At 33.5% G+C, this 16392-nt stretch overlaps 2 protein-coding genes across 2 annotated transcripts; both read left to right on the forward strand.

The window, feature by feature from the left end:
- Window positions 1-1661: 1661 nt before the first annotated feature.
- On the forward strand, window positions 1662-10458 carry tmem45a (transmembrane protein 45a). Its single transcript, XM_037771095.1, has 6 exons — window positions 1662-2107; window positions 6556-6763; window positions 7992-8204; window positions 8346-8530; window positions 8617-8759; window positions 9838-10458. The coding sequence occupies exons 2-6, from the start codon at window positions 6568-6570 to the stop codon at window positions 9932-9934; spliced, it is 834 nt and encodes a 277-aa protein (XP_037627023.1). The 5' UTR covers window positions 1662-2107; window positions 6556-6567; the 3' UTR covers window positions 9935-10458.
- A 1861-nt stretch (window positions 10459-12319) lies between these two features.
- Window positions 12320-15880, forward strand: sft2d2a (SFT2 domain containing 2a). Its single transcript, XM_037771100.1, has 8 exons — window positions 12320-12608; window positions 12979-13068; window positions 13390-13475; window positions 14866-14947; window positions 15056-15091; window positions 15177-15235; window positions 15447-15476; window positions 15585-15880. The coding sequence occupies exons 1-8, from the start codon at window positions 12543-12545 to the stop codon at window positions 15622-15624; spliced, it is 489 nt and encodes a 162-aa protein (XP_037627028.1). The 5' UTR covers window positions 12320-12542; the 3' UTR covers window positions 15625-15880.
- The last annotated feature ends 512 nt before the right edge of the window (window positions 15881-16392 follow it).

The following is a 16392-nucleotide window of genomic DNA, read 5'->3' on the forward strand; positions in this document are numbered from 1 at the left end:
CTTGACCTCTGACCTCCAGATCAGTGAATGTAAATGGGTTCTATGGGTACCCACGAGTCTCCCCTTTACAGACATGCCCACTTTATGATAATCACATGCAGTTTGGGACAAGTCATAGTCAAGTCAGCACACTGACACACTGACAGCTGTTGTTGCCTGTTGGGCTGCAGTTTGCATTGTTATGATTGGAGCATATTTTTCTGACTTTTTTTCATACATTTTTCGAACATTTTTCAGATTTTTTTATTTACCTTTTTCAGACATTTTCGAACATTTTTTTTAACTTCTTTTTGGACAGGTGTCGGAGATTTGTCTGACATTTGTTGGATATTTGTCGTACTTTTTTCGGACATATTTCGGACATTTTTCAGACCTTTTTATTTCCTTTTTTTCTGATATTTTTCAGACAATTTTTTGACTTTTTTCGGATATTTATTTCAGACTTTTTCAAAAAAAATTAAAACCTTTTTCAAACTTTTTTTTGTTGATGTCTTTCAAACATTTGTCTGATTTTTTTTTTTTTTTACTTTTTTTTGGACAGTTGTTGGAGGTTTGTCTGACATTTGTCGTACTTTTTTTCGGAAATATTTCGGACATTTTTCAGACTTTTTCAGATTTTATTCAAACTTTTTAAAAACCTTTTTTGTTGATATTTTTCAGACATTTGTCAGACATTTTTCGGACTTTTTTAAACTTTTTTTGGACAGGTGTCAGAATTTGTCTGACATTTGTTGGATATTTGTCGTACTTTTTTCGGACATATTTTTCAGACCTTTTTATTTCCTTTTTTCTGATATTTTTCGGACAATTTGGGGACTTTTTTCGGATATTTATTTCAGACTTTTTCAAAAAAAATTTAAACTTTTTTCAAACTTTTTTTGTTGATATTTTTCAGACATTTTGTCGGATTTTTTTTTTTTTTTTTTCATTTTTCTGACTTTTTTTTAGACAGTTGTTGGAGGTTTGTCTGACATTTGTCGTACTTTTTTTCGGAAATATTTCGGACATTTTTCAGACTTTTTCAGACTTTATTCAAACTTTTTAAAAACCTTTTTTGTTGATATTTTTCAGGCATTTGTCAAGACATTTTTCGGACTTTCTTTTTACTTTTTTTGGACAGGTGTCAGAATTTGTCAGACATTGTTTCAGACTTTTACAGACTTTATTCAAACTTTTTAAAAACTTTTTTTTGTTGATATTTTTCAGACTTATTATTATTCATTTTTTTTTACTTTTTTTTTTTTTTTACTTTTTTTCGGACATGCTAAATCTTTATGCTAAATGCAGTACCTGTGAGGGTTTCTGGACAATATCTGTCATTGTTTTGTGTTGTTAATGTATTTCCAATAATAAATATATACATACATTTGCATAAAGCAGCATATTGTTGATAAGAGTATTAAATACTTGACAAATCTCCCTTTAAGGTTCATTTTGAACACATAAAAAAAGTATGATATATAATAATTTAACACAAAGTTAAAGATGCATGATGGTCTTTCAGCTCTGAGTCACTGTGATGTGAGTCAGACCTCCAGCTGGAGCATCAGAAGGTCTACGTGCTGGATCTCTTGTCCTGGTCTGGTCTGGCCCCCCCTCTAACCCGGCTGGATGGAAAGTAGCGGTTTCCTCCTTGCAGAGGGAGGAACCAGGAGAGACCGACCAGAGAGCAGAGAACCAGCAGAGACCGAGCTCAGAGCCAGCAGGAGGAGTGAAAGTGCACACGTGGACAGAAGACACCTGAGAGTGACGTCGACCTCAGCCAATCACAGCACGGCCTGGTGACGTCAGCTCTCCTCTGTAGACCAATAGGATGGTTTATTGGGAGGTTGAAGGATGAAGAACTGTTGGAAAGATTTGAGGAAAAAAGAAAAAAGAGAAAAAGGTTGTGAAACAGTCTGGAGGTCTGGAGGTCTGCAGGAACCCGGATCCGGATCAGGTCCAGCTTCATGTTTACTCTGCAGAGTCTTCATGCTGGAGATCAGAGGAGGAGGAGAAACATCTATTATCTAGGAGAAACATGATCAATGTGATGAGAAAATGAAGATGATCTGATTCTTTTCTGGCTGAATATTCAACTTTTCATCTCCAGAGACAAACAGAGCTGGTAAGAAAAAACACCTTTTCTCTCTTTATACTATAAAAACTACTGTTTCCTATATTATACTATTTATTATACTATATATTATAGGCCTTTACTTAATAAAAAGATCATAAAAGTAGTTTTTTTTTTTACAGTATATAAAGAAGCTCTTATGTTGGACTCATCTTTAAAATGATCTTTACACCCAATAATCCCAGATGACAGACTTTAATACATTTAATGAGTTACTCTTTATGTTTATTAGACTTCACATTGTCTCTTCATAAACTTTACAGTCTGTCTGCTGCCAGAGGAAAACAGAGTCAGCATTTTGTGGCCTTAAATGGTTAATTTTTAGCTGCTTTTGTTGTTCCTGAAATAGAATCTAAACCTCCATGAAGGATCTCCATGGTGTCACCAACAAATTAAAAAATGTTATACATGATTTATCTCAATCTGCACACACTATGCAGGACTGTGAAAAAAGAGATATATGATAATAATAATAATAATAATAGACTTTATTTATACAAAACAAATCACAAAGTGCTTTACACAGTTGAAACAGAGATAAAAAAAAAAAAAAATTGCAATGAAATAAAATCAGACAATTACAACAATAGAAACAAGTTGAAATGGAAATAAAATACCCCAAAATTTATAAAAGAAATAGTTAAAGCAATAACACAATTTTTTTTAATGTTTTTCACTCATAGTGTTATGTTTATCTTTTTTTATATATATTTATTGTTATTGTTATTATATATATTTTGTTCTAATTGTTTTTCATCGCAATTATATAGTCATAGTATTTCTGTATATTAATCTGTATAATAGTCTTAACACTATATATTTGGAAGCTTCAAATACCCACTTTGTATTATTTATTTATTTGTTATGTTTGCTTAGTCTTAATTTGTGTTCAAGTTACAACTGACTCAATATACATTCTAGCATTAATACTACATTTATACTGTGTATTTTAAGAAATATTCTTATTTAATTCCTATTTATATTACTTCTTATATACTTCTTGCATTTATATTTAACACACTTAGTAGATCCAACTTCCTTTTATTTACTTATTTACACTGCGTATATACAGTATATTGTATGTGTTTGATGCACATATTTGTACAATTTCTTATATTTTTTTATTTTTATAATTTATTTATATTCCTCTACATATATTGTAGCATTATGTTCATAATTTACCTGTTACATACTCCTTTCTTTCTATTTAATAAATGCGATAAATGTATGTAAAGATATTTTCTTTCTTGTCTTTTCCATCTTAATTTGTGCAAAATAAATAAATAAATCAATAATATAAGACATGTTGGAAATAAAATGATGAGAACATTGATAAAAAATTTTTTTTAACATACATAAGATAAGGACATTTGATTAGAAATTTCAGTCTTGTCACTCAATGCATAGACGATTTAATAATTTGATATTAAATAAAACAAACAAGTATGTTACCGACTCAGTGTAATCAGTGGTGGAGGGGAAAAAAAACTATTAATACCACATTATAAAAATACTCAATTACAAGTAAAAGTCCTGCTTTCAAATGCATTCACACATATCTAGAGGTCAAAGGTCAAAGGACCCCTTTGAAAATGGACATGGTTGGTACCATTATTGGATTCATTAGGTTTTCTAGTTTTAAATGATATCTGTAACTTCAGTAAAGTGAAGTCTCAGGAGGTAAATGCAACAGTAAAATTAATATTAATCCAGAAACATCAGATATATGATAGTAAAACACTGACAGGGAACACTTTATATTAGATTCAACTTTATTGTCATTGCACGTAGTACAACAAGTACAACGAAATGCAGTTTTGCATTTAACCAGAGTGCAAAGACAATATATACAAATGAAGATATATGTGGTGTATATAAATAGAAATATATACAGATACATTTAAGGTGCAAAGGATAGATATATGTTATATTCTGATGAATAAGAATTAAATATAAGATGCATACTGATGAAATATTGTATAAAAAGTAGTGTATTATAAAGAATAAATTATATATACAGGTGGAGTTATATTTATATCTATACACAGAGAGGTTATGTACATAGAGCTACATGCATATGGGACTAGATGAATATATATAAGATGAATATTACACATCAATACTTTTACATTTTGCTGATACTTTTACTTCGACAGCAGGACTTTTACTTGTAGTGGAGTATTCTCACAGTACTTTTACTGCACTAAAGGATCTGAATACTTCTTCCACCACTATAAGATAATAAAATGTGCATTAATTCGCTGAAATCCTCGACTTGGAGGAAGTGTGGGAACAGCTGAGGCTGCACCAGATGTTGTCGTTCAATCAGCAGCTCTCAGCAGACGTGAGGGAGTGATTGCCATGACGAGGGAACTGAAGTGTTTTCCTCCGTCTGAAGAGGTCGAACAGGACAAACACACACACAGGAGCTCAGTTTAACATCTCAAACAATCTGTTTTTATTCAGCGTTCCTCCTTCAAAAGGTTCCCTTTGTTGTCGTGCAGAATACAGTCGGTCATCTCCATCACAAAGAGAGCACGGCCGTGATGCACCTTGTTCTTCTTCTCTGCTCTCTATTCATGTCTCTCTCTGAGTGTACAGAGCATCATGTGTTACTAAGTCAAACAGGTTTCTTTATACTATTAATTTCATATATTTACAGTGAAACCACGAGGGTGGACACACAATAGATAAAAGAGTGCACCCCAGTGTGTTTTTGATTATTTGTTCCTTTTATGGAGCACACGTTCGTTCCCCTTATGAGAGGACAAACAGCAGGTGATGACAGGCTGGTTGTTCTGCAGCCACAGACACGATCACACATCGGTCAGCTGCAGGTTTAAAGGAGCAGTGAGGAGGATCTGGTGGCATCTAGTGGTGATGCTGCACATTACAACCAGCTGAAACTTCTCCCATGTGCCTACGAAATAAATCCTGTAATAAATAAATAATAATAAATAGAATAAAAATATAAATGAGTCAATAAATAAGGACTACATTTATTTATTTCAGGGGATTTTTATTTGCCCCATTTATTTCTCAGTTCTGTTTATTTCCATCTGTTATATTCAAATTAACGGGCCGTGGTTATCTGACAGATTCAGACCAAAGCACAAGAATTAGCAAGCTAGCTAATGTCCTTTTAAAAAAAAAATTAAAAACCAATTTATTTATTGAACTATATTGAGTCTTTCATAAATTAATATTTACATTTATTTTTTATATTTATACATTTCTTGCCTCATTTATTTTATTTCAGGATTTATTTTATATCCTTAATTATTTATTTATTTATTTATTGAACTGTATTTAGTCATTTATATATTTATATTTATTTATATATTTATTGCCTAATTTATTTATTTCCTGATGTATTTCATAGCCATATTCTTTTATTTATTTAACTACATTGCCTCATTTATATATTTATATTTACATGTATTTATATATTTATTGTCTCATTTATTTTATTTCAGGATTTATTTTATATCCTTATTTATTTATTGAACTATATTGCCTCATTTATATATATTTATATTTATTTATATATGTATTGCCTCATTTATTTATTTCAGGATTTATTTCATAGGTATATTTATTTATTTATTTATTTATTCAGCTATATTGAGTCATTAATATATTTATTATATCCACATGAATTTATATATTTATTGCCTAATTTATTTATTTCAGGATTTATTTCCTATGCATATTTATTTATTTAACTATTTTGACTCATTTATATATTTACATCTATTTATATATTATTGCCTCATTTATTTATTTTAGTATTTATTTCATATGCATATTTATTTAACTATATTGACTCATTTATATATTTACATTTATTTATATATTAATGCCTCATTTATTTATTTCAAGACTTATTTCATAACCATATTTTTTATTTATTTAATATTGAATGAAATGGCATTTCATAAATCATAACCAGGGACAGCACGCAATCATTGTGAATAACTCAAACAGAAAATCTGCAGACAGGTTCACATGTTTAAAGGCCATGCTCCAACAGGTTTCTTTCTCTTTCTAGACACACGGGTACTGAGTTCAGCTGGAGGGCCGTCGCCACACGCACACTAATTATCTAATTATAGCTGATTTATGCTCTTTAACTAAATTGCAGGAACGCCTCCACTTTTTCCCTCCCATTTGCCTACTGAAGAACACTTCTAACTGTATACGTGGTGAAATTATCTTGTTTATTTTGATACATTAACGACCTTCATTTTAAAGAAACCAACTCATTTTTATTGCTGATGAAATATAGAGGAGAATAAAAGCCTCATTTGTGTGTTTTCTGTTTTAGTGCAAGAAGAAATAAAGTAAAGGATCATGGTTTCCATTAATTATCACTCTGTAATGATGCATTTATCTGAAACAGCTGCTAACAGATTCATCTCCTCCTCGCTGTGATTCAGGTGTTGGGCGTGATGGGAAGCTTCAAGGGCCACGCGTTGCCTGGAAGCTTCTTCCTGGTCGCTGGGATCTGGTGGACGGGGAAGCACTCGCTGTGGCACGCCACCCGCAGGAACAAGAACATCGGTTCCACCCGGCTGACCAGCAGAGCGTCACAGCGCCGCCTGGAGATCATCGAGAGCTCCGTCGTTCTCTTCTTCTCTTTCGTTGGTGAGTACTGGAGGTCTCTTTTAAACTACTCAGGAGTCGTCTGCAGGAATCCAGCAGACGCCACAGCAATTTAAACGTATAAACTTTAATGAGTATGTTACGTTCTGACACACAGAGGTTTACAGGATCCACTCTTTAATTAAAGGACGCGTCCATTCTTTAGGGTTTTTTGAAGTTTTTATATCATTCTGTAGCACCCGGTGGCGTTCCTCGTGTATTTAAATCCAAACATTCACATTTTGTTCAAAATACTATTTTCCCTTCAAGCTCTTCTAAAAACTTTTTCCCATGTGACCTGGGGGTCGGCGTGCTCCCAGTTTGGAGAAGCAGACAGGAGTACCAGCAGCAATCAATCAATCAATCAAACTTTATTTATATAGCACCTTTTAAACAAGTCAAATGCAATTCAAAGTGCTGTACAGACGACTGACAACATATAGAGCGTTAAAAATGGATTTAGAGACTAATGCACACCAAAACAACCAATATGAAAGTTCATTTAATAAGAAAGCATTAAAAGATGGGTAATTAAGATAATAAAAGATAAATAAAATACAAGGAAATGAAAATAACAATAAAAATTAAATAAATAAAAATTAAGAAACAAAACAAAATAAGCAGATTGTATTAAAATAATGAAATATTAATAAAATAAAATAGATAATAATGATCAGCATTAAAATGTTGATTACTTGAAATAAAGTAAAATAAACACTAAAATGATGAAGATAAATAAAATAAGTATAAACAATAAAACCATCAAATTATAAAATTATAAAACACTACATAAAAAGCTAAGAAGCTAATCAATGTACTGCTGTGGACACCATGCTAGTTCAGATCAGAAAGTCCCAGAATAACACAAACTAACTAACCGATCGATGCAGCGGTAGACCAGCAACTTCTGTGTTCTGTGAGGTTAAATTACTGTTTTTGTGAATGGAGTCTGGTGGCTTTGAAGAGAGCGAAGATAGCGGCTTCAGTTCCCCGTCAGACAGCTCTTTCTGACGGGGAACTGAAGCTGTTATCTATCCTCTCTTCAAAGCCACCAGACTCCATTCACAAAAACAGTAATTTAACCTCTCAGAACACAGGAGTATACAAACAACTACCACTTCAAAAGATCCAAACTATCCCCTTCAGTTATTTCCAAACTTAACACAGTTTAACAAAAGAACGCGCCCTTTAAGGAGATGTTGAAGCGTTTCCTCCTCTGTGATCTCCTCAGGGATGCTGGCGGAGCAGTTTGCAGCAGACGGACCGAGACTCCAGCTGTACGACTCTGCAGAGAACCACTGGGAACATCTGATGAACTGGCAGCACGCCACCATGTATCTGTTCTTCGGCCTGGCGGCGACCGTGTCTCTGATTATACACACCACCGAGGCCGCTCCGCTGGCACTCGACAGGTTAATGCTGGCTGTGGCTTTCTTCAATGAAGGTGAGAAAAAAGGACTTTTGTATTTACACTTTGATGTTTTTTATTTAGAGCAGTGGTTCTCAACATTTTTTTTTTTTTTTTTTAAAGACGTACCCCCAAAGATAAATGGATGAAAAGATATTTTCTTTCTTGTCTTTGCAGGATTTCTGTTCTTCTACCACCTCCACGGCCGGAGCATGCTGGACGTCCACGTGCACCAGCTGCTGCTCTACGCCGTCTTCGGCGGGGCTCTGGTCTCCTTCCTGGAGGTCTTCCACCGAGGGAACATCCTGCTGGAGCTGCTGCGCTGCTGCCTCACCCTGCTGCAGGGGAGCTGGTTCTGGCAGGTAAACCTGGGAATGTGTGAGAGGATGTTGTAATAAAATAATAATAATAATAACAATAATAATAACTCACCTCTCTGTGTCTGCAGATCGGTTTCGTGCTGTACCCTCCTCACGGTCCTGAGTGGGACCTGAAGGATCACAACAACATGATGTTCGTCACCATGTGTTACTCCTGGCACCTCGCCTTCGCCATGCTCGTCGTTGGCGTGCTCTACTGCACCGTCAGCTGGTAAGAACCTGCTCCACACCACGACCAGAATACATTTTAATATTAGTTTTTATTTTATTTTATTTTATTTTAGTTTAGATTTAGTTAGTTTGCTCGTTTTAGTTTAGTTGCAGTTTTTCAGAAAGGTTTAGTTTTAGTTTTTGTTAGTGCCTGCTATAATGTCTTGGAAGTTTGTAGCTACATAAACAAACAGTTTTCTTTCAAATACCTTTTATTGAGCCAAGGATTATACGTTCAGCTCACCGTTGCATCAGTGCTCATTTCCATTTACACATAAGAATCACAGAAACACAGTCCTTTGCATTCCCAAATATCAAAGATAAGTAAAACCAAAGGGAAACAAAAAATCTTCAAAATAAAGGAAATTAATGAAATAAAGTAAAATTGACAAAAACAAAATAAATATATGAATACTACTGCATGTGATTATCATAAAGTGGGCATGTCTGTAAAGGGGAGACTCGTGGGTACCCATAGAACCCATTTACATTCACTGATCTGGAGGTCAGAGGTCAAGGGACCCCTTTGAAAATGGACATGACAGTTTTTCTTCGCTAAAATTTAGCCCTAGTTTGGAGCATTATTTAACCTCCTTCATGACAAGCTAGTATGACATGGTTGGTACCGATGGATTCATCAGGTTTTATAGTTTCATATGATACCAGTATCTTCACTCTAGCCCTAAAACTGAAGCCTCTGAAAGACAGTAAAGTCAGTCGGGATCACCCACGATCCTGCGGGTCTCAGGGGTTAATAAGATAATGCATTATTTGCATATTTAAACATAACATTTCAGAAAACTTGTAATACAAAAAATAATCATCTTAATGTCAGTAATCATCTGGAGAAGTTTCATGGTGATATCTATTAGTTAAATATGTTTACCCTATTCACCTGTAGCGTCTCCCCTTAATAAAGGATATTGTTTTTATTTTAGTTTCAGTTTATGATAATGAAACTGCTCCACACCAGACATCCCATAAACTGCTGCTGTTTGTCCTGGAAGTCTTGCAGATTCATCCACACTTAATATGATATATTATTATATTATATGTGACTGTTTGTTGTTTGTGTGCAGTGTTGTTCGCTCCAGACTGAGGAGGACTCCTCCGATGGAAATGGGACTTCTGAAGCCCAGAGACCGGGACCCGGAGTCAGAGGACGAGATCTTGTGAAGAGAACTTAGTGTTGTGACTAAATAATAAACAGAATTAAATCAGGGATCTGATGTTTGCAGGACGACTACAAGCAAAGCGTGCAGACGGACGAGGGAAAAGGTTTCTGGATGCTTTACATTAGAAATATACAGTATCTCTACCTCCGACTTCTTTAATCAGATGTAAACCCTTTTCAGCCTTACACCCACTGTTCATTCATATTTATTTTACTGTTTCCTTTTATATAATCTGTTGTTTTATTATCAATTTGCACATACAAAGTGAACATGAACTCATTCATGAGGGTCAATTTTTTATGGATTGCATGCTTTTCATTTGTCTCGTCAAACATGTTCAGTAACGGTGACGCCATCTGGTGGTGAAAACATCATCGCCAGTACATTTAATGTTTTACTTGAAAGCAAGTCTTTAAGTATTTTACTTGTTTCATAATGTTGAGTCAAAACCAAATGCCAAAAATAAGAATTTTATTAAAATTGTTTAAATATTTGACGTTATTATTACAGATTATATTGTGGTTGCTACTGTTGTTTATGCGTGTCTTCTTTTTGTCAGTATTTATCCGACTTAATGTCTTAATATCTGTCGGGACTTCAGTCAGAATCAGAAATACTTTATTAAAATTGGGGCGTTACAGTTGCTCTTATATAAACATAAAGAAATGTAAAAAAAAAAATAGAAATAAAGAAGTAAGTAATTATGTAAATAATGCTACAATATAAACACAATATATGTAAAGAAATATAAGAACTAAAGGTAAAAATAAGAAAATGAGAATATAAGAAATATGAAATGTTTGCATTACGACGTGTAATATATAACAAATAACCACAGTGCAATAAAAGTAAATACAAAATGCTGAGAAATGGGATCTATTAAGTGTATTAAATATAAATGCCAGATTGATATAAATAAGAAATATATTTCTTGAACGTACAGTATAAATGCAGAATTGATGCCAGAATTACACAGTTTCCTGTGATTTAAAAACTTATAACAGGACGAGGACAGAATTTATGCTTTTGTGAGACACTATGTACAAACTTTGTCACTATAAATGTTATTTCCTTTTCCTCATTATTATATAATTAAAATCCCATAATAATCTTCCTCCCAGCAGGAGGCAGTAATAACATCCCAACAAAGATCTTCTGTGTTGAAGCAGATGAATCACTCTGTTCTTAAATATGTGGCCCATCCTGTCTGACAGCTTTAAGACTGAGGTTTACTTTCCTTCTGATGTCTTTTGGTTATATAATAACAATCAGTCTGGTTTGTGCTGCACACCTGAAACAACTGTATTTAATTAGTCTACTGCTGCGACTAACGATTATATTCATTATTGATCAATCTGGCAATTATTTTCTCACATAATTGATTAACATATGAGGTATAAAATGTCAAAAAATAGAGAAAAAATTTAAATTCCAGTATATTGCTAACACTGGTAGCTTGATTTATTCTCAAAGGTTCGAAGTCTAGTCTCAAAATGCAAAAAAACAACAACAAAAAAAGATGTTCCTGCTCTGATTTATTTTCTTTATTATATTACAGATAATGTTATTATAATATTTTATTTTACCTGGCACTAATACTGAAAATCCAACTTTATTCTCCGTATTTCGACTTTATTCTCAAAATGTTAAAAAAACAAACAAAAAAAAACCAACTCCCTCATCTGATTTATTTTCTTTATTATATTACAGAATATTATAATATTATTTTATTATGCCTGGCACTAAGACCTTAAATTCAACCTTATTCTCCACATTTTGACTTTATTCTCAAAATGTAAAAAAAAAAATTAAAAAAATTAAAAACAAAAAAAGAAAACTTCTTCCTCTGATATATTTTCTTTATTATATTACAGATTATTATTATATTATTTTCTTATGCCTGGAACTAAAACTGAAAGTTAAATCTTATTCTCCGCATTTGGGCTTTATTCTCAAATGCAATAAAATAAAAGAAAATAAAAGAAAATGAAATGAAAAAAGAAAAAAAGAAAACTTCTTCCTCTGATATATTTTCTTTATTATATTACAGATTATTATTATTATTATATTATTTTCTTATGCCTGGCACTAATACTGAAAGTCCAACCTTATTTTCGAAATGTAAAATAAATAAAACCATTTCCTCCTGTCATTTCCCCCTTATGCCTGTCCCTATTACTCTTACTCTTCCATAGTTGTTTAATCTGATCAACAGCCACTAAATTAATTTAAAAAAAAGAAAGAAAAATATAAAATACACATAAACTAAATATCTAAAATAAGATGAATTTTAATTAGCATAAAAACTCTTAATTAATGGTGATTTTTTTTTTCTTATAAATGAATTCACGTGGATGGTATAAATCAATCAGAGTGAGAGCTCTGTGCTCCTCCTCTCAGGTGATGAAGTCATCCACCTGTCTCCAAGTGAGCTACCTGTCTACCTGTCAGCTCCTCAGGTTGGCAGCAGCAGCCACGTGTCACGTGACTGGTTGTTGAGCATCCGACAGATTTGAGGAAACCGGCAACTTTCCTCTCGAGCTCCAGGAAACAACAACAATAACTTTTTCACTAAACTACCTGAGCTTTAAACTCACCTTTCAGTCATTATGGATAAATTAAAGTCGGTTCTGAGCGGTGAGGAGGCGCGCAGAGATGACCGAACCGTCATGCAGGTAAAACTAAACAACTCATCAGCTGCTCAGACTCACCTGAGATATTAATTAATAATAAAATATAAACTCTATTAACTCAGACTGTGAATCAGAATCAGAATGGTGTTTATTGCCAGGTGTAAGAGGTATACACTAGGAATTTGCTTTGGTTTTGTTGGTGCAAGTCAAACAGTATAATAACAAAAGAATAGATTAAAACGTTAGAATAAAATAAGAATAAAAAAATTTGAATTTCTACCAATATACAATATACAAAATAAGCTATAAACAAAAAATAAACATGATATAAACAGATAGAAAATGAAGAATGAAGCCTCGACTCTCACCTGAGATATTAATTAATAATTCAATGTAATCTATGTTAACTCAGACTGTGAATGAAGCCTCGACTCTTGGCTGGGGGACTCGTGTGAAGGGATTCGTCGCCTGTTTCGTGGTGGGGGGCGTGTGCACACTTCTGGTAAGGATCTGTCAATAATAATAAACTATGTAATGTATTATAAAGTATTATAATCTGCTTTAATGCTGCAACACAAGCAGGAAGAAGAGGCAGCAGCAGGGAGAGGTGATGTGGTCCTACTGGTTCTACTGGCTCTGAGGAATGTTGAAGATGTTCATTCATTCACTGACTGAGCAGCCTTTAAACTACCAGCTGCAGCTATTAGAGATGAAACCTGCTGTTAATAGTCTGTCTTTGTGTGTTAATAATCTGTCTTTGTGTGTGTGTGTGTTGCAGGGAGTGTGCATGTGTTAATAATCTGTCTTTGTGTGTGTGTTGCAGGGAGTGTGCATGCTCTTCATCCCCAGGATCGGACTCACCCTCTTCATTGTTTTCTACACTTGTGGAAACATCTGTACTCTGTGCAGGTCAGTATCCACAACTACTAAGATTGAAGCAGGTGATGATGAAAATGTGATGGTTTTATGTTAAAGGGACTATTTGTAACTTTCAGAAATGTCTTGTTAACAGCGACACCTGTGGCCGTTAAGTCAACTAAAGTCAGCGTCCTGTTGTTCACGCTTGCTCGCTCTAAATAGACATGATCGAGCATCGCTCAACACAGTGAGGAGACACACGTCAGCTAAAAGCACAATATCACTCTATATTTCAGCTGCTTGGCAGTAATGTTAGCTGACCAGACGAAGGTCTCTCCATGAATCACTGCTGATCCTAGTGTTGGCTTTTCCTGCCTCAGCCTCCCGACCGCGGCCGGAGGGAACGGGGGAGACGCCGGAGTTTTGGTGGGAGACGATAACATTTCTCTCTGCGGAGCCCCGTCACTTCACAAGACACGGGAAACCTCTGTTGGTCTGGAGGAGCTGCAGCAGTTATTTCTGCACAAACGTCCACTGTACATTCACTAGATATTCTCAGAGCTAAACTAACTCTTCTGCAGTGTGGAGTGAGCAGCATGCACGTGAGCGTGGGGCGAGCTGAGTGAAGGCAGGCAGAGGAGCAGAGGAGCAGAGGAGCAGAGACTTCGGTCCTGGAGACCAAAGCTACGGTCTCCTCCGCGTCCTCCGACCGCGGCCAACACTGTTTAACAGACGGGCTTCACTAGATACAACCAAGAGGTTTTGGTGCTTCACTGTAGTTTGTGTTGGAGTCTGAGTCTGAACAGCGTAGCGACACGCGAGCGCGCATATGCGAGATCGCATGGGAAACCGACCCGGGTGATTTATACGTGTGAAAAGTTACAAACAGTCCCTTTAAGAAAAATTACTACAACAACCCAAACCATAACAAATAAAATGATATGTACTTATAAAAACAGATAGTAACTGTAAATGAAAAAGCAGTGTTAAAAAAACTAAAACTAAAACTAATAAAGATAATAATAATAATAATAATAATAAATTATAAAAATAAAAATATATATAAATAATATAAATAAAATAACAACTAAAATAAATGTAAATTAAAACAGTATTTTACTATCGAATAATATATTATAAAATTATATAATAATAATAATAATAAAAACAACTATAATAATAATAAAATGTATTTAAAAATATATAAGAAATATAAATAAAATAAATACTATAATAAATGTAAATCAAAACAATATTTTACTATAGAATAATATATTTATTATATGTATATATATACGTATATATATATATAATAATAAAACAATGATAATAAATAATTATAATAATAATAGCAACAATAAAATAATAATAAATTAATAATAAATAAATAAATTCACTCACCTACTCATTCTTAATTTTTTTTTATGATCCCGTCCAACAGTACCATGTTTCTGATGGGTCCAATGAAGCAGGTGAAAAGGATGTGTGACAAAACGAGAGCTCTGGCCACCACGATTATGATTGTAAGTACACAAACCAAATTTATGATTATTTCCTTTTACTCTAAAGGGAAGTTAATAAGGAAAATATGATGACGCTATGATTACATGTTGTCCCATTGTTTGCTATAGACGTGCCTTGTGTTGACTCTCTGCGCTGCCTTCTGGGTGAGTTTGGAGTTAATGATCACCTCTAATTAATAAATAACATGATACAGTATTGATTAGGTCTGATCTTGTGTTTTTATTACAGTGGAAGAACTTTGGACTCGCTTTGTTATTTTGCATCTTGCAAATCTTGTCGTTTACCTGGTGAGTCACGATTTCTCCTCGTGGATTTCACTCTGAAAATATTTATTATTATTATTATTATTATTATTATTGTTATTAATAATAACAATAATAAAATAAAATAAAATATGTATTATTAATAGTAATAATAATAATAATAATAATAATAATAATAATAATAATGATAATAAATGTAATAATTTTTGTGACATAAAATGTGTTTTGTTTGCAGGTACAGTCTGTCCTACATCCCGTTTATCAGGTTTGTTATATTTAAACATTCAAATCAGCTGCAGAAATGTTCAGAATCAAAATGCCATTCATACTTCATACTCTATCTGGATGTCTGATTTATGTGATTACTTTGCAGGGATGCGATACTGAAGCTGGTGTCGATGTGCATTAAGTGAGCCCGTCTGTGTTTGGACGGTTTCCGGCTGGATGAAGTTATTTTTTATATAGTGGCGGGTCTCTTCTCCTCAGAGAGTCTGAGACGCTTCCTGTTTTATCTCCACAGATGTTTATTTTTTCTTGTTTGTGCTTCATTCATTGAGCTGATTGGTTTGTTGGTATGTATTGATCACTTATACCAGTTTTAATGAGTGCGGGCTTGATTTTGTAATATGTGTAAATATTTGTAATAAATGAATGTTTTTTGTAAATCAATGCACGACCGCCTCATTATTTCCATTACTGAGAGGAGTTGATGTGTACAGTAAGTGTAGTCGACTGGCAGCCTGAACACCTGAGCCAGAAAGATCAGAGAGGAGTAATATGAAGGCTTCAGATTAGAGCTGCAATTAATCAATAATCATTTAGTCTATGAAACATCAAAAAATGAAAGATCCTGAAAGATTTGGTGCCTAAAATCTGTTTTTGATCCTTTTTATTTTCTATTTTCTAGATGAATGCCTGTGCAGAAATATTAATATATAATCTGGTTCTGGTTAACATTGTATATAAAGATGTGTCATCTTTTTAGCCTTCAAGTATAATTAGATTAATTTGTTTGATTTGTTTAATATGCTGCTGCTTGTCTTGGCAAGGACACTCTTGAAAAGGAGAATAATCATAATGAGGCAATAAATTAAATTAAATTAAATTAAATTGAATTAAATTAAAATATATAGAATTGATATTAACATTATATTCATTTATATTTATTATATATTTGGGTA

This window comes from Sebastes umbrosus, chromosome 5 (genome assembly GCF_015220745.1).
Source record: "Sebastes umbrosus isolate fSebUmb1 chromosome 5, fSebUmb1.pri, whole genome shotgun sequence".
Classification (NCBI taxonomy): domain Eukaryota; kingdom Metazoa; phylum Chordata; class Actinopteri; order Perciformes; family Sebastidae; genus Sebastes; species Sebastes umbrosus.